The sequence below is a fragment of the Panicum virgatum genome, chromosome 5K (assembly GCF_016808335.1).
Source record: "Panicum virgatum strain AP13 chromosome 5K, P.virgatum_v5, whole genome shotgun sequence".
Taxonomy (NCBI): domain Eukaryota; kingdom Viridiplantae; phylum Streptophyta; class Magnoliopsida; order Poales; family Poaceae; genus Panicum; species Panicum virgatum.
This window is the reverse complement of record NC_053140.1, coordinates 10,281,448-10,301,089: the sequence shown is the minus strand read 5'-3', so window position 1 is coordinate 10,301,089 and position 19,642 is coordinate 10,281,448. Positions and strand designations below refer to the sequence as shown.

Genomic DNA, 19,642 nt, shown 5'->3' with positions numbered 1-19,642 from the left:
CGGAAAAAAGAAGTTTTATGGATCGGCGAATTAATGGACCAGTTGCCAATTGTCAATCTGCGCGGCCGCCACGCGTGGACACCAGCGCTCGGGCGCAACGGCTCTCGCAATTCCATCACATCACAAGTTAATTCTAAAGAAGAAAACGAGACGGCAAATCAGTAGGCTCCAACCTTCTTGAAGAGGAAAAAAGAATTTGAATCGCCGAACATCTGTAATTTAATCTACGCACAGCAGCCACAAACAGAGGGCGCGGAGCATCTAGCATTCCAAAACGCTTCCGCTCACGAACTGGTGGTGACCCGCGGCGGGGTGGTCCATCTGAATGACTGAATGGAACGGGTTCAAACAAATCGGCAAAGGGAGAAAATATTCCACTCACTTTCAGAGATGGACTCGAGAGAGTCGGAGAGAGATGGCACACAGCGCAGCGGCAATGGAGACGTTTAAATCACGTCACCTTCCCCGCGCGTAATAATTGCAGGCTTCCAGACACATAGATACACTTAGGAAGGATTAGTTAGATTAGGCCGTAGTTGCTTGCTGTCACAGGGACAAGTATGCTGCTTAGGGAGTAGAAAACACACAGGCGCTTGACACCGAGAAAAAAGAGAGGAGGGGATGCGAGGACGACGACGACGACCTCCACCCCGAAAGCTAAAGGCCGACCACTATAACCACCACCCGGCCCGAATCATACTCGTCGAGAAGAAAAGAAAGAGGGCGCGCCGAACCGAGCTACCAGAAGGGAAGGAGAGGCGCCGCCCGCAGGCCGCAGCATATACTCCACTACTCCACTGAGGAGCGAGGCCGACCCCGCCCTCTGCAGCGCGCGATCGCGATCGGGCGGCATGGCACGGCGGGCGCTGGCGCTGGCGGTGCTGCTGCTCGCCGCCGGCGCGGCGGCGGCCGACGGCGACGAGAAGTGCGGGAGCCCGTGCGGCAACCCCTGCGGCGTGCCGTGCATCTACGCCAGCCCGCCGCCGCCGGTGTACTACCCACCGCCGCCGGAGTACTACCCGCCGCCGCCGGAGTACTACCCGCCGCCGCCGCCGGAGTACTATCCGCCGCCGCCGCCAGAGTACTACCCGCCGCCGACCCCGGAGAAGCCCGCCTGCCCGCCGCCGCCGGAGGGGGGAGGCGGGTACCAGCCGACGCCCGACACGCCCGGCGGTGGGTACAACCCGACGCCGTACCCGTATACCCCGGGCGGGTACAACCCGACGCCGTCCTACAACACCCCGCCGGGGACGCTCTACCCGCAGGACCCGGGGTTCCGGCCCAACGGCGCGCCCGGCCGCGCCGCCGCGTGGCGCGCGGCGGCGGCCTTTGTGGCCTCGGCGGCGGCGGCCGGAGCCCTGGCCTTGTGATCGCCGGCCGTCGACCGATCGATGGGGCCATGGTGACCACCAAGCGCATGCCGCATGGCGTTTAATTCTGCACCGTGTTAATTAATAATAAGATTAGAGAAGGGTATAAATTCGGTAAGATTTTTTTTTCCTCAGTGATTCTTGTTGTTCATGATGTTGCTGCTGCTGGTAATCGTTCTTGTCCTGTACCTACGTTGAATCCATCTGTTTATGATCATGGCCTCATAGGAAACATGTTCATCAGGCTATGTAATACTACATATATATACAAATCTCTGATCAATCTCGAATAGCATGTTCTTCCATGTCTCGGTTGCCTTTGGCATCATATTCTTATCATGGTGGTGCAATCTGACCTCTAAAATTGTCTCCTTTTGTTTCTTAATTCTTTGACTTTGCAATCGTCTTTTCTTTTCTAGATGCAACCTCATGCAGCTTTTTTTCCGCTCGAAATAAAAGAAAGCCTTTCGCAACCTTTTCCTCAAATAAAAAGGTAACTTATGCAAATCCTATTCTTTCCCAGCAATCTTTTCTCCAGTGAAAAAACTTTGCGATGTCTATGTATATTGTGCAAAAGGAAGGGGGGAAAAACTAAGGCATCATTTCTCAATTTGTATACTACATTTTGTTGAACTTCTGCAAAGGTTAACGCTAGAATAACTGAATAAGTTTATCCGAAACCAGTCGGCAGGATAAACGTACGTATTCTACTTAGAAAAAGAAATGCTGGCCGTTGGATTGTATAAAGCGCCCCGCATCACCTTTCCCTTTTCTTTTCTTTTCTTTTTTCTGACTGATGATGTGTCCATAGTTTAAGAAGGCACCCTTGACTACATGTCAACTACTCAGCTGTTACTTTGGGTGCCTGGAATCCAGTAACTGGCCATCTCCTGCCTATTGTCCACAAAAGATTATGTTTTCTTCAGAAAACTTTAACATGGAATTTTACTCTTTTTCTTCCACGAAGCATGTTGTCCATTAAGAGAGAGGACATACATGGAACTTCCTTCACATCCTTTTTGCAATATCTTTTCCCCAAAGTTCCACTACCAACCACTGAATAGTTCAACACATCGACATTGTCTAGTGGCTAGCTTGATTTCTCACTAAATTGCATTTCGTTCAGACGGAATTAGCCCAATGTCGCTACAAAAAACATGTACTTTCCGGTGGCCTGCACACGCCATGGTCTGCCGGTATACACACAACACTGTTCGCTGCCGAAGCTTAGCAGGTCGAGGTGCCCATGTGAGCATCATGTCCCAGAACAAGCCGGCCGCACCGCGGCCGAACTAGCCTATCCGAGCTCGGCAAATGGCCAGGCGACGGGCATGGGCCGCGGACGAGCGTGTTGAGGCCTCACGGGATGATGGAGAGAGACCGTACGTGTACGTGTGTGTGTGTGACCACGACGACGGCGTCGCACTCGAGCGACCGATCGGTGGTTGCGGCGTTGCTGTCAGTGTCAGTGGCGCTCCCGAGGGCAGTCCTAACCCAGACTCTATTATTATGGAGTCTAAGCCTCCTATTTATTGTATTTTTGTTGATGTTGCAGTATATTTATGGAAGAGAGAGGGAGAGAAATCAAGACTCCAAGTCTTCACGCAAATCAAGAATGAATGTGTGAGAGACAAGTAGACCATATAAACTAAAGTAACACACTGCAGTGGATGATTGGGTATTTGTAAATTTTTGTGCCGAGTCATGAGTCAAGTCCTCCTTGTAGCTTCTTTTTTCCATCGTATTATTACACGACGTAACTGAAGCTAACTATAGCTACTAGTAGTTGGTAGGATGTACTAAGAAGCACAGATAAGAAGGATGAATAAACTTAGAAGAATAGTGGTAGAACCGGAAAGGTGGGTGATTTTGAAGTGAATCAGATGCTGTTGTTAGGGAAATGTTTCTATTTTTATAACAGTTTCTAGGACTAATCCTTTCAAAAAAAAATTCTAGGACTCATCTTTTTTTTTTTGCACCTACTTCCAGTACTGCCTACTTCTAGTTCAGTAAATGAAACTCTTTGTGATTTACCTTTTACAAGAAAAAAGAAGTAAAGGGACACATCTCTTCGTGCATACCTTCTGGAAACTGTGCTGCTCAGTTGTTGTTGCTGACCTGCTCCATCTCCACTCTCCTCCCTCCCACGATCAGTCCATCAGAGATTCAGAGGGTGACCTACAGGCTTCAGCATCCGGCTCGGTCGATCGATCGCCACGGTAGATGCTGGTGATGTGGTCTCCTCGTCGGAGCAGTGATTATTTGGTAGACTGACGAAGGGCGAAGCTGACCGACGACGGCAGGGAGGCAGGCACACCACGCACGCTGAGAACGAACTTGCAAGCAGCCTGCGCAGGTCGGTTTGGCGCAACCGGGGGAGCAGGGCGGCGTGGGCAGGGAGGCTGATTGGATCGGTTCGGTTGGATTCAGCGAGAGGGGAGCAGGAAGAAGCTTCTCATTCCCCTGTGTTCTGACAACCCTGCCGGCCGGCAATCAATCAATCAACCATCCGGCCCCCGTCCTTTTGTCATCTTCCTCCTCCCCGTTCATCCATCCCATGATCATCGGCGGTAGCGAGAGAGAGAGAGAGATCAATGCAATTGCCCGGATCACCTACCGAGCCGGGGATACGATCTGGTCTGATCGTCGTAGTACGTGCTGGAAGGCAGGAGTACTCGTAGCTGGATTTGGAGCCTTCTTCTACCTGAACATTCCGAGCGGGCGGCGGCGGAAGCATTCATCTTGGCGACAGATGTGCGGATGCCCCGGCCGGCGGCGCCGCTCATGAGTGCCTGCACGCCTGCGCCGCTGTTAGGTACTAGTACAATACAGCAGCAGCCTCCCTCCCTCCCTCATCAGTGCGTGCACCAACCCACCTAACGATCTGGTAGCTAGACTAGTACGCATGGAACAAACAAGAAATTGGTCTCGTCGTGCCTTCCTCGGCCACCTTGCCGGCCTGGAGACCCTGGACGCCTGCACAATCTGTGCCCCTGCTCCTGACCCGGAGCTGCTGGTGTGTGTTCAATTTTTCATCACTGCAGCGCTGCCGAGAACAAGCCAGTGAAGCAAGAAGCTGGTGAAAACTGAAAACTAGATCTTTCAAAAAAAAAAAATGAAAACAAGCGCAGGGAGAGCGAGCCCGGCCCGTTCCGAAAGGGATCCGCCGCGTGCCGCTCCGGATGCTGGCGCGCACGGCGGCACATATCCGGCGGACGCGCCAGGCACCTATCGGCGGCGTGTGACGGAGACAGCAAACAGAAGTTCCCATCCCAACCCCATGCAGGCTGAGGCGTGACGATTTTCCATCCAGAATTCACCCAAAGTTTCAAATTCTAGTTAAAATCTGACCAAATCTTTTATTAATTAAAAAAGCAAGTATTTGTTTTGGGTTGTTGTAAAAAAACTGTTTGCTTTTATTTTTTTATTAAAAAACAACCTTTTGATTTGGGCCAAGGGTGGGCTAGACGGGCCATTAAAGCAACATTAATCTGCAAAGGCACTGAAACAGGACTAGCCAGGACTTTTCTCAAAATTTAGAAGAAGTAGGACTGGTCAACAATACGACCCCACATGCAGAGGCACAAGGCGCGCGCCCCCCGGCGGTCGCCATCCCCAACCGCCAGATATAACCAAGAAACCAACCCAGCATCAGACCGTTCCACTCCGCTCCGCCCGGCCGCCCCGCTCGCCACCTCCCCCTCTTCCTCCGCTCCCAGCGCCTGCCTGCCACTCCGCGCCGCGCCACGCCACCACCATCGCCACCGAACCGAGCTGCGAGCTCTCCTATTTACGAGCGCGCGCGCGTGGGCACGCGAGCGCGCACCGCCTCGTCACTGCCCAGACCACGATCCCCACTCTCTCCCGGCAGGCAGCACCAGACTCGGCCTCGCCATGGCGACGGCCGCGCGCAGCGGCAGCAGCAGGATCCTCGCCGCCCTCGTCTCCTCCGCGCTGCTGCTGCTCCTCCTGCCGGCGCCGCGGCCCACGGCCGCCGACGGCACGACGTACCCGGCCGACTGCCCCTACCCGTGCCTCCCGCCGCCCGCGGCGCCCGCCGTGACGGCCAACTGCCCGCCGCCGCCGTCCACGCCGTCCTCCTACGCGTACCCGCCGCCGGCTCCGTCGTCGTCGTCCTGGGGCTACCCGCCGCCGCCGGGGGGCTACATTCCCGACTACCAGCCTCCCGCGGGAGGAGGAGGTGGTGGCGGCGGCGGCGGGGGAGGCGGAGGGTCCCTATACCCGGCGCCACCGCCGCCCAACCCCATCCTGCCGTGGTACCCCTGGTACTACAGGACGCCGCCGCCGCCACCGTCGGCCGCGTCGTCGGTGACGGGGCGCTCTGCCCTTGCCGCCGCCGCGGCGGCCCTCGCAGCCGCTGCCGGCCTGCTGCTGATCATGGTTTAGCTTCAGCGGGAGTTGACATCTCCATTTCGCTCTTCTTCAATTCCTCCTCAGGTTCCTTCTTCCTTGTTAATTTATCATTAATTCTGCAGGATTCAGAAATATATAAGATGCAAACATTATATTACCGTGTACTAGTATCAACTGAAAATTGCTATAATATATGTAACTATTTATTTCTTCTTGATTACCAATCGACTTTTGGTAGTGGAGCAACTATTGCTAGTTCTTGACGAGCTAGAAGAGAGCATCATATATGCATGCATGCATGGCTATCTAGCTAGCTAGCTAGTGACTGCAAGAATCTGCTCCTTTTTCTCAGTGCCTCTCCTTTCAGTTTTTAAATTAGCCGCAGCACTAGTTCTTCCTGCCTACTACCTTTCTGTACGTGCAACCCATTGCAAATGCGCTTTTATCTTGGATTAAAGTGTTGGATACTCCATCGAAACGCGCTTTATACGCGCTGCTAAGAGAGTACTCCTACTTTGCATACATAGCTGGCGGCACCGTATCTGCAGCTAGCTTCAACGGCGCGTCGCCAGTTCGTATGTAGACGCTCGTACACTGGCACACTACTGCACATAGCATGAAGAAACAATTCGGAGGCCAGCGTACGTGTACCGCGCTGAGAAATGAAATCCGCAATCACTGCTAGGTTTACGGAGGAACATGGATACGATCGATCTTATTAGTCGGGCACACTAGTAAAAAAATCCAACCGTACCGTGTCAATCATGCAATATAAGGTTGAGAATTTCCGTTGCCATTTAGTACAAGTAGTCGAACCTGGACAGCAAGTTTTCTGCGCAGTGCTGGCGATGGATGATGGCATGGAGGCCAGGGACGGAAAGGTGGTTGCATGCAGCTGGAAACGCAAACCACGGGGCTAGCGTTTCCCTGCTCGGCTCACTTGCTTTGCCGCTAGTAGCTCGTCGTCGTCATCGACAGCCGCGCCGTTTTGGGGGTAAGGTAACAGACGCGTACGTCCGCCGCGCCCTCCTAGTCGTGGCGACAGCTTGTGCGCATGTCATGGAAACCGTAGCGAGAGTAGGAGCGCGTGGCGATGAGGCTGCAGGCTCGTGGCGTGCAGTGCTGGGCCTCTCCACTCCTCCGAGGCGATGAATCCATCCATGATCCATCCAGGGATCGATGGCGTTCTTGCAGAGTAGTACTGCTAGCTAGACGCATCGTCGGACGACCATCGCCGACTGGGTCGCGGTCGTAGCGTCCGGCCGGGGTGTCGGTCATCGACGGAGTTGGTGGCGTGCGTCCTGCTGCCGCGGCTGGGGTCAAGATCGATCGAAAACCGGTCGGTCGCCTTCGATCGCTTGCGACGAGGGACTTGCGGCTCGCTCCTTTAATTTGTTGCCCTGGCCTTGGCACGCCACGCACATGCGGTACGTGACTCACGTCGCTGTGCCTCCAATCATTGACGCCCGCCGCGCCTTCACGGGCTCTTCTAGCTGTTAGTACTACGCGACGGGGGGTTACGTTCTCTAGATGGATACTAGCTACTACAGTACGTGGTTATTAGTTGCTTGCAGACTCTTGCTAGGTTATCCGATCCCTGTAGCCTGTACCGTGTCGATACCACGATGTGCGTGTAAAAAGAAAATAATCTTAGGAGCGGGAGAGCGAGCAGGCTAGGATTTCCACGACGGCGAAATGCATGCATGCCCAAGAGTCGGAGGAAGCGTAGCATGCATGGATCCTATAGCAGCAGCGGAGCCGCGCATGAAAATGTGCCTGGAGGATAGCTCTCGCGCTCAGGTTCCTTGCATTGGCGAGATCCCGTCAGCGGCGCAGGCGACCGCGCGGACGCAGCGCCGTTGCCGCGAACCTTCCCGCCGAACGGGACAGAGCAGAGCAACGCCTCCAGTCCTCCACACACACACGAGACGGAGCCCGGAGCAAGGAAAAAGGGTGGCGCAAGGAATAAAGCCTATTTTACAAAGAAAGGCTCTCGATCGCCTCATGATAGGTGGCGCCAAAAGCCTCCCGCGCGGTATTTGCCATTTGCCAGCACAGCGAAATCAGCATATTTTCAAGTGCTTACAAAAACTCACTTGTTCCAAGTGTTTCTCGTGATGACGATCATCATGCGTGTCAGCTAGCTAAGCTAGCTGCTCCAAATAGCCATGATTAGCACGCCGGCCGGCGAGCAGCTTCGAGGCTTGGAAACTTCGTTGCTGTCATGAAGTCCTCGGGAGAGAGATCATGTCATGTGCTGACTGACTGGCGAGGCACATTCCACTCAACTCCACGGCTGGATGCGCAGGGAATGATGGATGGATGGGCGCGAGCACCGACACGTCGCGCGCGCCAGATCCGAGGGGGGCGCCTGATTCTTCGTAGCTCTAGACTCAAGACTCTGCGCACTCCGAGGTGGTCTCGGGAAAACGCGGACGAACCTGCCCGCCGACGCCGAGTGCCCGCCGCGAATGCCAGCGTTCGTCCTGGCATGGTGGCGGTAGTTCTGCATGCCGCGCCTTTGCCTACGATGCAAGGCATCAGTTTTCTTTCCGAGGCCAGCGTCGTGCCCCCAGAGCACTCATCACGCGCACGATCGATCCAGCAGCTCGTGCTTCAACGAAATGTGCCGGCGCCTGCAGATCGAGGAGCGAGTTAAAACAGCTTGCAACGGCAGCAAGCCAACAAGTAGCAACAAAATTCTGAAGCAGAACAGTACTCCACTACCAGTGTAAACGGGGCTTTCTCACCAACCAGATCGCTCAAGCTGACTGAAACCGGACGAAAATGCAGACACTAGTATATTATTACTGTACCTTTTTTTTTGCATAGCACGAGCAGAACAGCAGCAAAGCCGGCAACAAAGGCAAAGCGCGCCACCATATCTCATCCGAGAAAAAAGGAACTTTTTCACATGCTCGGGATTGATACGGAAACTGCAAGGGTGTGTGCTCTGCTGCGGCATCCCTTTCGATTTCCAAGGGTATGGCCTTTTTTGCCTTTTTTTTTCTGAGCTCGGCAAACCACAGTTGCCTGGAATGCAACCCTACGCGGGGTTGGTGCCACACTGCCACGGGCCGCTCAGAACAGGAAATTTCCCAAGTGGCACAGCAGAACAGAGCAGCCAAAGATGAAGACTTCCTCAAGGCGGCTATGCATTGTCTTCTCTGTCATGCGAATCAGCAAAAGGTCGTCCCACTTATTACACTCTAAAATGAGAAGTCGGAGTGCACAGCACTGTGCATTCCCAAAGAAAAATAGAAAAAACATGTGATAATTTGAAACATTTACCATAAACAATTTGTTACAAGCACTGGAGCAAAATTTTAAGCTAACATGGAAGTTGTGAAAAAAAAATAGCTGATGGATGGACGACAAAAGGCAACTCAACCTGTCGAATTCTTCCTGGAATGCAATTCGCAGCATATACAAAGAAATAGATTAGACACCACACTAGACTGTAAATTCAACAAAGCGGAAACAATTTCCCGAGCCCATATACTCATATCTCACACATTGCAAGGTTTACACGGTTGCCTCCGATGATGGGGAAGCCAGCACCCAGCAGACTATCATTAAAAACCACAGACTAGATGAAGATAATTAAGAAGATACTAAACAAACAGGGGACCGTGTTATTCAGGTTGATGCCATAATGTAAAGCAGTTTTCTGAAACAACACAAGACCAAATTTCTGAGAACTGTAACAAAGGTGGTGTTGAGGACCAAAGATATCATATGCGACTAAGAATTGAGGACACATCGTGAGCAAAAAGTCATGTACAAGCAGATACCTATTGGGGTTGGGTAAACATCCTGAATGTGCTCCATTTGTGCCCCGATCATTTCTTAGTACTTACCAATCCATGGCAACATTGTTCTCAAGGCGTCGCCTAGGCGTCCATGCGCCGCCCACCGATTTGCACCTTGCTCGCCTAGGCGTCCAGCCGCCCCACCTTGCTAGGCGTCCGCCTTACCGCCTTGAGAACAATGCATGGCAAAGGTGTTTAGGCCTGAAGATGAACAGATCTTCAAGATGTAACAAGGAACAAAACAATGAACATTTAAGACTGAGACTACAAAATCAGATAAAGATACTTAAGAAGATATTAGGTCTAAGGATTATTCAATTTGATGGACAAGCACAATAACACAAGTTGCATTTGTTAAAGGGAGCAATTGTAGCCTACACTAATAAGCAGCAAAACTTGTGCCATGGCTTGGTGAGTCAACATGTTTGACATGACTGCAGTCTGCAGCTAGTTATGCAATTCACAGCTCAATTCAGAATTTTTGGTTCAGTCTCAGATCAGTTCATAAGGAAGGCCTCTCTCATTATTCCCTACTTGTACAAGAGGCTGGCTACAACCAAACATGTTCTGATCTGCATGATTGTATCATAGATGTTAGGATTCCACAACAATTAAGCCAGGACATCAGACCATACAAAGTTACCAACTATAGGGTCACTACAATGAAATCTGAAAACATCACTTTCTATCTACCAACCAAGACATTTACTGATATACTTCAATATTCAATGCCGCAACACATAATAACTCATCACTGCAATGCAGCAAAACAGTCAAAATTTCCACACATCAGTTTCAGAACTACAAGGAAATAGATTCGAGAGCACAAATCTCAATTGCTCACTTATCCTGCTGCAACCTACGCAGCAAGTCCAGAATTGGTCCCGATGACTCCGCTTCCACAGCTAGCTCCCTCACCATCACCTCAGCAGCCATCAACTCCTCTCGCACTTCACTGCTCAACACAAGATGGGAGAAATGATTATCCAGCAACACTCCCAGTGCCCTGGCCACTGCTCCGAACGACGGAACGCTGTCACACTGCTCCAATCCGAGCATCCCCACAGCCTCGGGGCATGCCTGTGCCTCTGGGAACCTCCGGTACTTGCCAATCCACTTGTTGAGGTACCTCATGAGCCTGACCACCTCCCCGCCATCAAGCTCGGCCATAGCTGCTCCAAGCACCACGGAATCCACATTCCCCGACGCGAACAGGTAGTGCAGGCACACCTCCGGGGAGGAGAACCCGTCGTGCCCCATCATGAGAAGCAGCGCCGCCTGCCTTGCCGCGGCGTCGACCTTCGTCTTCTGCCCGGGGCCCTTCTCCCGGCACTTCTGGACCGCGAGCACCGCGGCGTCCTTCCACCGGCCCTTGACGCGCATCATGGCGTCGTAGGCCTTACGGGTGCCCGGCGAGAGGAAGAAGCGGAGCGCGGCGAGGATCTCGGAGGAGCGGAGGTCGGCGGCCTGGCGGAGCACGGAGCAGACGAGGTCGGCGCGGTCGTCGCCGGCGAGAGTGGAGACGAGGTCCGGCGGCGGGTGCGGGAGGCGGCGGGCCTCCGCGAGCGCGGAGACGACGTCGTACTCCGCGAGGCTCGCCGCCTTGGAGGCGACGAGGGAGGCGAGGGCGGCGGGGAAGTAGGGCGCGAGGGCGCGGATGGCGGCGGGGAGGGCAGGCGGCGGCGGCGGGAGGGAGAGGGACCGGGCCAGGACGGGGGCGAAGGAGGCGAGCAGGGCGCGGAGGCGCGGGAGGGAGGAGCAGGAGGCGAGGGAGGCCGCGAGGAAGGAGGCGGCCTGGTCGAGGGCCGGGTCGGCGGGGGCGAGCGTCCAGGCGGAGGGCGGGATCGGGGTCGGGAGCCCGGAGGAGGTCGGCGGCGGCTGCGGCGGCGCGGCGCCCGGGGTGAGCACGACTGGGTGGGCGCCCGCGCCGGCGGCGGGGCTGGCGGCGGCGCTGGTGATGGCGGCGAGGAGGGTCATGGTGCCGCGGCGCCGACGAGAGGGAGGATGGGGAGGGGTTAGGGTTTTGTGGGGGTAGAACCGGAGAAGGGAGGAGGATTGAAGGAATGGGCGTGAGGTGATTTGGAGAGGAAAGGGCAGGTTGACGTGACGGGCCGTGCGACTGGTATGGGCTTCAGAATCTTGCGGTTGTCGGGTTGGGCTGCTTCCTGTTGTTGGGCCGGGCTGCCATACATATATAGTTTCGTTGCGAGTGTGCTAAAAAAAAAGATAGTTTCGTTGCGAGAAGAATAAGAAGAGAAAGACAAAAAAAAAAGGAGAACTGAAATGAATGAGACAAAAGCGTGGCAAGTTCAGGCTGACGCAATTCTGAAGCACACGGGCGCGCCATCAACCTAATTGAATTGAAATTTAAAAGGTGAGAATAGTGTCGTAAATACAGCGGAGAGCATAGTTTTGAGCTGCTGCGAATACACATGTATTTTCCCCAGTTTCGAAGTTTGTCTCGCCGCTGTCACGACGAGCGACTAGAACTGCTGCGACGCGACTGCTCCGATGGCGTGCGGCGTGAGCACGGGCGCCCTCCTGCCGTTGTTTTTGCGCGCCGCTGCCGCTCTCACCCCGCCGCCGCAGAGGAAGGCGAGGGTGGCGTCGGAGCTCCTGACGGCCCGGGTGCAGAGTGCGCCGAGCAGCATGCCGGCGAGGGGCGCGACGAGGTAGATCCACACGGAGGTGTACCTGCCGAGGACGATGGCCGGGCCCAGGGTCCTGATCGGGTTCATCGACCCCCCGGACACCGGCCCGATGACGAGGCCCAGCGTGCCGACGGCGGCGCCGATGGCCAGCCCACCCGCCGTCTGGTTCTGCATTGTTCATCATCAGCACAAAAAAAAAAAAAAAACAACAACTTAGGATCATCCACTCGATCGGTTCACCGTCTCTTCTCCGTGGCGTACACGTTGTTCATGATGAACACGATCGAGAAGAAATAGTAGTATAGTAGTGGGGTCGATCGGTACGAACGGAGCCTCGGGAAGCGGTGGCGATGACGACCATGAGCACGGCGGAGGCGAGGAGCTCCATGAGGAACGGCAGCCGGGTGTGGCCGGCCATCGGGGCCGTCCCGTAGAAGTGCTCCGCCCGCGGCCGCATGACGCCGTTCACCGCCAGGCAGGCCAGCACGGAGCCGGCGAGCTGGACCGCCACGTAGAACGGCAGCTGCACGGCGGCGCGACATGGTGGTCGGTGCAAGCGAGCTCATCACGCATCGGAAGAGAGGGAGCTCGGGTGAACATGGACGTGTGTTACCTTCGCCCAGGGGAGGTAGCCGAAGGCGGCGAAGGTGGCGGTGACGGCGGGGTTGAAGTGCGCGGGGCCGAGCCACCAGAGCACGAACCCGACGGTGAGCGCCACGACGAGGCACACCATGGGGAACGACAGCGTGCCGTGCATCTCCTGCATCAGCGCCGCCACCGCCGACCAGAACACCAGCAGGAACGACGCCACCCCCTCCACCATCAACTGTTTGTGCGTGCTCATCAAAAACCAAAAAGAACATGGGGGAGCTTTTGCTGGTGCAAACTCCTAGATTACCTTGCTAGTTAATCTCAGTTCTAGTCTCTTCGAGTAATTAATTTACAGAATCACCTACTTTAATCTGTCTACAGAAAATGTACCTCCCGTATGAAATGCCCGATGGCTAGGCCTCTGCTGACATGATCGACAGCCGGTTCCTGGTCGCCACGAGGCTGCTCTAGATCCTCGCCGCTCGCCTTCGAGCGCCGGTCGTCGCCGCCATCGCCGCCGGCGACGTCTTTCCCGACGTGATCCGCTGCCATTTCGCCACCGTTTCTTTGCTCCTTCATGCCTACCGTACAAGCGATCTTCCCCAGGAAGTACAGATTTTGACCGCCGATATGTAGAGAAAGGAATGGTTGGAGCAACCGCGGTAACTAACTGCTGGTGGTCAAAGCACGCTCTTGGCTTCCGTCAAAAAAAGCACACTCTTGGCGTGTCGGGACGGAGAGATAGGAAAGCCGGCAAGTTGCTGCTGCTACGGATTACTATGCCTGAATCAGCTTGAGGGCTTGTGATGAAACTGAACGAACAGGAGTGGCTATGAGCTCTGGTTCAGTCGCTTTGCGTGCTCCCCCGGATTCTTGGTCTGTCAGAACAGAAGCACGGTTAATTCGTTCAGGTTGGCTGCGAATCTGTTATGATCCGCCCCCCTGATCGTCACCTCGTCCTCCTCCTGGAGCTGTTGAGTGATCAGGCAGAGAAGTATGCGGCCGATCTGATGACGATGGAATGCCATCAGCTGTACTGGCAAGCTGATCAGCTCAAGAAAATGAACTGCAGCCAAGCTACTAGAACATGTTGTTGCTATAGGTACAGATAAAAAATGATACAATTTGTTGCTAGAGCTAAGTGCTTTTGTTTGGTTTCTTTAGTTGACAGGTCCGGCACTCTTCCTTGTGAAGCCGTCAGGGTGTCTGATTGCTGTCGGATGCCGGGGATATCCTCCAATGAAAAATTGCAGCGCAAGCTGCTGAACTTCTTCAATCTTCAGAGACGAGATGCGGAACGAGGCGTGGAGAAGCCCCCGCACGCGAAAGCTCCCACGCCAACGTCCTCCGGACGTCTCATCAACCGGTGGGATAAGCTTAACAAAGCTACGCGCCTAGTACACCACATGATCAAGCTATGATGAAAAAGAGAAGGCATCTATCGATCTCCCTTTGGGACGGACGGAAAGGAAAAAAGAAAAAAAGAAGAAGAAGAAGAAAGAAAGCTGCGATTGTTGGCCGTGTATCTTTTGCGCGACTTGTCAAGTTAGCCATGATCACCGCCTCAAAGATGAAATAGTGGGGCCTAAAAACTTAAAAAGGCCGGCCGGCCAATGAGACAAAAAGCTTTCCACACGGGGCGAAAACGAAATGTTATTATTGGCACGCCTTTGGGAATTGGAACTGCATCATATGAAATTATTAAAGTGTTGAAAGACAAAATTGAAAGGGATTTTGTCTGGCTGATAAAGGTTCAGAATAGTATTGCTCTAAAAAAAAAGAGTTCAGAATAGTATTCAGTAAGCTGAAAGACTGAAACAAGGTTATTTTAGTGCAGCCTGGTCAATTCAAGAAATCATTCCCGAAAATTGAAAACGAGGTCTAACGGCCCAGAAGTTTAAGAGGGCCATGTCCGGTCAGAAATGAGGGGGGTCACAGTCAGAAACAGATCAGCCTTAAAAACATGTCGATCGATATGCTTGTCACGAAAAAAGGAAGACATATCATCAGTAAACAGAAAAGTGTGGCGCGAGCCCAACAGAGAGATTACACTGGCTTTTCAAGACATGAGGAATGGAATCCTTTACTTTATATACAATCCATTCCCCAGAGGAAATGCCTTTGTTTTTGCATCTTTTCTTTTGATACATGCACAAAACCTTGGGAAGGGGAAATAGTGAGAGAAGAAAACCTGTCCTCTTTTCTTTAGGGCAAGACACACAAGATTGGGGAATGAGAGTTCTACGTCAAGAGCTTCGAGTATATAATGGCTTAGACCGGTCACTCGGTCCTATCAAGGCCTGGACCAGCATCACCAGCAATCTGATTATTTTGCGCTATCTTCTATTTCAATTGCACAAAAAGGTTGGTTGTCACCTCTCAAGCGAAGGAAGCCCGGCGCTGCAAATGCCTCAGGCTCTGCTCCATGCTGACCTTCACCATCTCAGCAAGCATCTTCTTTGCCTTGCCACCACGGTCTTCACCATCTATTTGGGAGGCAATGTTGGTCACTATGTTCTCGAGCGTGTCTGGCTGCAGCCTTGATCTTGAATATGGGGAATTCCGCAGCAAGTCAAGAAGAACATGGGCTTTCATTCGAGACTTGGGTGTGCCGTGTACTGTGAGCTCAAGAAGACCAGGAATCACCCCCTCATTTAGAATGAGGTCTCTGTATTTGCTGCGGTCGCTCTCGCACATTGTTAGGAGCGCTCCGACAGCATGCTCTCTGCCTTGAAGGGAGCCTTCCTCAAGTACCTCCACAATGGTCAGCACTCCGCCTTCCTCAGATGTCAAGGCCACACGACATTGGTCAAATGCAAGCAATGACTCCAGAAGAGCACAGCATTTGTCGGCAGTTTTGGAGGACCTCTTGCTACCCTTCAGTAGCTCTATCAAAGGGGGAATTGGTTGCACAGCAAGGATGGCTTGAAGGTTGTCTGTGATTGTGGAGAGGTTGTACAGAGCCATCACAGCGTCATTCTTGGCTTGTGGATTCCCTTCTTTAAGGACTTTCACAAGTAGAGGAATTGCTCCTGAAGCACTTATGATAGGCTTATTGGTGGATGAGGCCGAAAGTGTAAGAAGAGCAGCAGTTGCATACTCCTGCAAATTCAGATCACTTGATTGCAAATAACCAAGCAGGGGCTCAAGTGCCCCAGCATCCACTATCTTGGTTTTATTCCTGCATACATGAAACAAACCTGAGTTAGGAACCACTTGCATCATAAACAGTCCACACTAAGTAAATATTCATGAATTGATTACTACACTACTCATCACATTCCATATAAGTTAGGGAAGCTACTGGATATTACATACGGATTTAAGGCTTCCCAACCACAAGGATGTGTTCAATAAATGGCATCCAAGTATGAACATCGACCAGGATGCATACCATGCCACAATGCCAATATAATTTACTGAATTGGATCCTACTTCTCATGTCTAGTTCCATGCTCTGAAACGAGCAGCATAACTGCGAGATATGGGCACCTAGACTGTATGATGGACCTTGGCCCATACAGGCATACACGTCAAGAGGGGAGGAATTTGAGGCCCTAAATATCCTTCCCATACCTTATCCTATTTGTCCTAGGCCAGAAAGCAGAATAACGTCTAAAAGGGATGTTCCATACTTCCATATACGATCTATTTAGACAAGGACTTGACACGCCCAGCTATTGGAACAGTTGATTCCACCAGCACCAGTCAACATAAGCCATCAGATTCTCGTCAAAGGATTTCCTTATCACAACAGTGGTGCTCAATTTACCAATTCCCTATCCTCGTTTTGCTTCTAGTTGAGCGCAAGGGAAGGGGGCATACAAGGAAAAAGATCTGGTACATACCACCATACCAGTCTGACTTCACCTTTAGCCACAGGCCACAAGTTGCCACGAGGCCTAAAGAGAAACATGAGGTCAACATGTTTGGATATGTACCGAGACAATTAGGTCACGGCATGGGCACAAAATTTCTAAAGGAAGTACTGGATAACTGTATCCTGACCACACCAACAGCAGTTGAAAAGGGTGGCAAATATTAGGCAGCCGAAGAAACTTCACAAATTATAAACGATTTTCCCAGCTTCCTGTGACAGATTTTTCTCAGAAGCAGCCAACCAGGGCAGGGTGGTTGGCAGCCTCCGGTCAGCTTCAAAATCAGACCAACCGCTTGTTGCGACATCTAAACCGGCCGTTTTCTTAGCTTTTTTCTAGTTGCCATCTTCCAAGAAATTTATACCACAGACTAGGAATCCCAGATTTGTTGAAGGGTCATGGGAATAAAATCTTTGCGCTACCAGCAGATACTAGGCGATTGCTGAGCGTCCAAAAAAGCAACAACCACTGGTACCTTAGCTGCAAGCTGATGATGACACCGGTTAGAAATCCGGTGCGAGGTTATCCTACCCAGGTTTCTTAGAATATGCTTGCGAATAAATCCGCAATCACGAAGTCAGTAAGTTGCTAATAAAATTCAAGGACCCATCTCCAGTTTGTATAACATGGTAAAATCAATTGGATAACGTAGTACTACTACTAGCTAGACTAGTACAGGATCGAACTCTATCAAAGGCCACAACTATGCAATCTTCCAGGTAAACTGGAGCAAAACACAAGGGCGAATTTAATTGATTATATATATATATATATATATATATATATATATATATATATTTAAAAAAATCAATCGATGTTCCCCCTAGATGTTTTTTTTTTACCGACAGGGGGTAAAAACACCGGTCAGCTTATAAGCCGCCGCGACTAGAAAAAAAAATTGGAAGAGGAACCTCGCAAAATCAGTTCAATAAGAGCCAATAGAATTAAATTGGCCTATGCGGGGACGAGACGACAGGGACCGCGACTTTTAGTACGATTCGGCGCGCCTATGCCAGAAAATGAAATCGATCGATGAGGGTTTCTTCCTTTCCGAATTCGGCGTAAAACGGGACATGCTTTAGAAAATCCCAATAAAGCGACTCATCCCGAAAGCAGCAAGGTTTACCGATAATTTATCGAAGGAAGCCCGCCGTCACAAACTAGATTTTCTTCCTTTGATTTTGATTTGGAAAGAGAGAGAAAAAGAAAAACAGAATCACGCAGATGGGCAGGACGAGGATGGGTGGTGAATCGGAGGAGGTCCCCGTGCACGCACCTCTCGTCCCTGACGGCGAGGTTGAGCAGCGCGAGGAGCGCGGCCTCCCCGGCCCCGGGCGCGGGGGCGCGGAGCATGGCGACGAGCGGGTCGACCGCGGCGGCCAGCTTGCGGCGGTGCCTGGCGGAGGCCCTGGTGAGGCGGCGCACCTCGCGCGCCGCGTCCACCTCCCCTGCGCGCACCCGGTCGACGAGCGCCCGCAGCGCCGCCGCCTCGGACGGCCGCTCCGCCGCCGCCGCCGCGACGGGCGACGCCTCCCCGGACGAGCACGCCTCCGGCGACTCCATCTCTGTTTCCCTGTCCCTTTGCCGTTGCCTCGCCTCTCTCTTGGTTGTGGGTGTTGGGGAGGTGCGAGCGAGAGAGAGAGACGGGGAGGGAGGTGGGGCAAGGGCGCTGCTTCTTATTGGGGTCAGGAGGGGAGGTGGTAACTGACGGCGACGGCCGTTATCTGGCGGTCCGCGCCGTTCCGTTACGGCCCCGTTCGCCGTCGGGGCCCGTTACTTCTGCGGCGGCGTGAATGCGTTGCTGGAGGCTGGGGCGGCAGCCGCGGACACTGGGAACTGCTGCAGCCACATGGTGCGCCTGCCCAGCTCGCACCACAGCGCGATCGGATCGAACGGTCCAATGATGATTTTTTTTTGAAGAAAGTCTGATGGTAATTTTTTTTTGTATCGAACTTTGGATTTGAGCAACTACAATCAAATAAAATCCGTGGCAAAAATGAATACGAATTCGATCCTGAAGTAGGCCATCATCCACCCTTTTCCAAACGGGCATCGATGGTGCATGCGTTTGATTTGGTGCCTTTGAGTGAGTCAAAGGTTTACCAAGTTCAATCTTTCTTCTTCTTTTTTTTTATCTACTCAGACCCGTATTTGGTTTGGTCTGAATGCACGTTCGGCAATCCTCTCATTTGACAAGCCTAGTATCAGCCCTTAAAGTTGCTGGTTAGCGCGAGCTGGAATTCGTGGAGCGGAGCAGTTTTAAACAGACCCTGTAACTGCCAATTCTGGAGGAGCCAAGGACAGCCTCTGAACGGTGGTCGTGTGAATCCTTGCACGTGCATTGCTCCAAACTTAACACCTTCTAACTTCATCCACACCCAATTCTCTTTTCGATTCTAGGATAGGTACGTAGCGGACTGGATCATGCGCGGTCGCCGTCATCGAGCGTGCCCGGTCAGGACGCACCACCCGTGGTGGTACGTTATCGAGAAATGAACTCGTGGCACCGGTGCCAGGTGCCCAGTCAGTAGCGTGTGAGAGTGTGAGAGCTTCCCTCTGAATCAGGACGCACCAGACGTCCAGACCGACCGGAAAAACCGCGGGATTTCCCCCATCCGCACAGGTGCGTCGCCGTCGTCGTCTAGTCGCCGGCCAGACCAATCGCGCGCGCGCGGGCGTGGAACCGAGCGGCGGTCGGCGACGGCGACGACAGGGCGGCCCGCGGCGGAGGGGCGGCGAGAAGACACGTGGGAGTCCTGCGGCCCACGGCGACTCGCGGCGACCGGGCGATTGGTCACCGGACGCGTGTGGGGGCGATTTCAGGTGGGTTGAGTCGATCGGTCGGCGACCGGGTGTGGTGGCGATGCTGTTAATCCTCAGCTAGCTGCTAGCTCCATCATCAGTTACAGCTAGCTCCATCAGTTAACTATTTCTCTTGCGTCGCAGAGTATACTGTTACAGCTAGC

The 19,642-nt window shown here is 53.1% G+C and overlaps 4 protein-coding genes across 5 annotated transcripts; 1 reads left to right on the top strand and 3 right to left on the bottom strand.

Annotated features, from left to right (window-relative positions):
- Nucleotides 1-391: 391 nt before the first annotated feature.
- LOC120706218 (extensin-like) lies at nt 392-1,675 on the top strand. The gene has a single exon (XM_039990800.1). It carries the CDS (start codon nt 852-854, stop codon nt 1,368-1,370), a length of 519 nt encoding a protein of 172 aa, XP_039846734.1. The 5' UTR covers nt 392-851; the 3' UTR covers nt 1,371-1,675.
- A 7,534-nt stretch (nt 1,676-9,209) lies between these two features.
- LOC120706215 lies at nt 9,210-11,635 on the bottom strand. Of its 2 annotated transcripts, none has more exons than XM_039990796.1 (2): nt 10,401-11,635; nt 9,210-9,757 (listed from the first exon to the last, which is right to left on the bottom strand). In XM_039990796.1, exons 1-2 carry the CDS (start codon nt 11,531-11,533, stop codon nt 9,718-9,720), a joined length of 1,173 nt encoding a protein of 390 aa, XP_039846730.1. In that variant the 5' UTR covers nt 11,534-11,635; the 3' UTR covers nt 9,210-9,717. The 2 variants fall into 2 exon arrangements, with proteins under 2 accessions (XP_039846730.1, XP_039846731.1); XM_039990797.1 differs by having other exon boundaries at nt 9,210-9,724; nt 10,401-11,634.
- Nucleotides 11,636-11,860: 225 nt separating this feature from the next.
- On the bottom strand, nt 11,861-14,631 carry LOC120706217 (aquaporin NIP4-1-like). Its single transcript, XM_039990799.1, has 4 exons — nt 13,189-14,631; nt 12,821-13,033; nt 12,536-12,730; nt 11,861-12,375 (listed from the first exon to the last, which is right to left on the bottom strand). The coding sequence occupies exons 1-4, from the start codon at nt 13,375-13,377 to the stop codon at nt 12,040-12,042; spliced, it is 933 nt and encodes a 310-aa protein (XP_039846733.1). The 5' UTR covers nt 13,378-14,631; the 3' UTR covers nt 11,861-12,039.
- Nucleotides 14,632-14,810: 179 nt separating this feature from the next.
- LOC120706216 (U-box domain-containing protein 4-like) lies at nt 14,811-18,323 on the bottom strand. Its single transcript, XM_039990798.1, has 2 exons — nt 17,953-18,323; nt 14,811-15,979 (listed from the first exon to the last, which is right to left on the bottom strand). Exons 1-2 carry the CDS (start codon nt 18,237-18,239, stop codon nt 15,178-15,180), a joined length of 1,089 nt encoding a protein of 362 aa, XP_039846732.1. The 5' UTR covers nt 18,240-18,323; the 3' UTR covers nt 14,811-15,177.
- Nucleotides 18,324-19,642: the final 1,319 nt, after the last annotated feature.

Coding starts and splice junctions, on each gene's coding strand:
- LOC120706218 (XM_039990800.1), top strand. CDS start 852: ATGGCACGGCGGGCGCTGGCGCTGGCGGTGCTGCTGCTCGCCGCCGGC.
- LOC120706215 (XM_039990796.1), bottom strand. CDS start 11,533: ATGACCCTCCTCGCCGCCATCACCAGCGCCGCCGCCAGCCCCGCCGCC. Junction 9,758..10,400: donor CGTAGGTTGCAGCAGGATAA/GTGAGCAATTGA, acceptor GTTCATCTTCAG/GCCTAAACACCTTTGCCATG.
- LOC120706217 (XM_039990799.1), bottom strand. CDS start 13,377: ATGAAGGAGCAAAGAAACGGTGGCGAAATGGCAGCGGATCACGTCGGG. Junction 12,731..12,820: donor GCTACCTCCCCTGGGCGAAG/GTAACACACGTC, acceptor GCCGCCGTGCAG/CTGCCGTTCTACGTGGCGGT. Junction 12,376..12,535: donor CCACCGCTTCCCGAGGCTCC/GTTCGTACCGAT, acceptor TGAACAATGCAG/AACCAGACGGCGGGTGGGCT.
- LOC120706216 (XM_039990798.1), bottom strand. CDS start 18,239: ATGGAGTCGCCGGAGGCGTGCTCGTCCGGGGAGGCGTCGCCCGTCGCG. Junction 15,980..17,952: donor CTCGCCGTCAGGGACGAGAG/GTGCGTGCACGG, acceptor TCATGTATGCAG/GAATAAAACCAAGATAGTGG.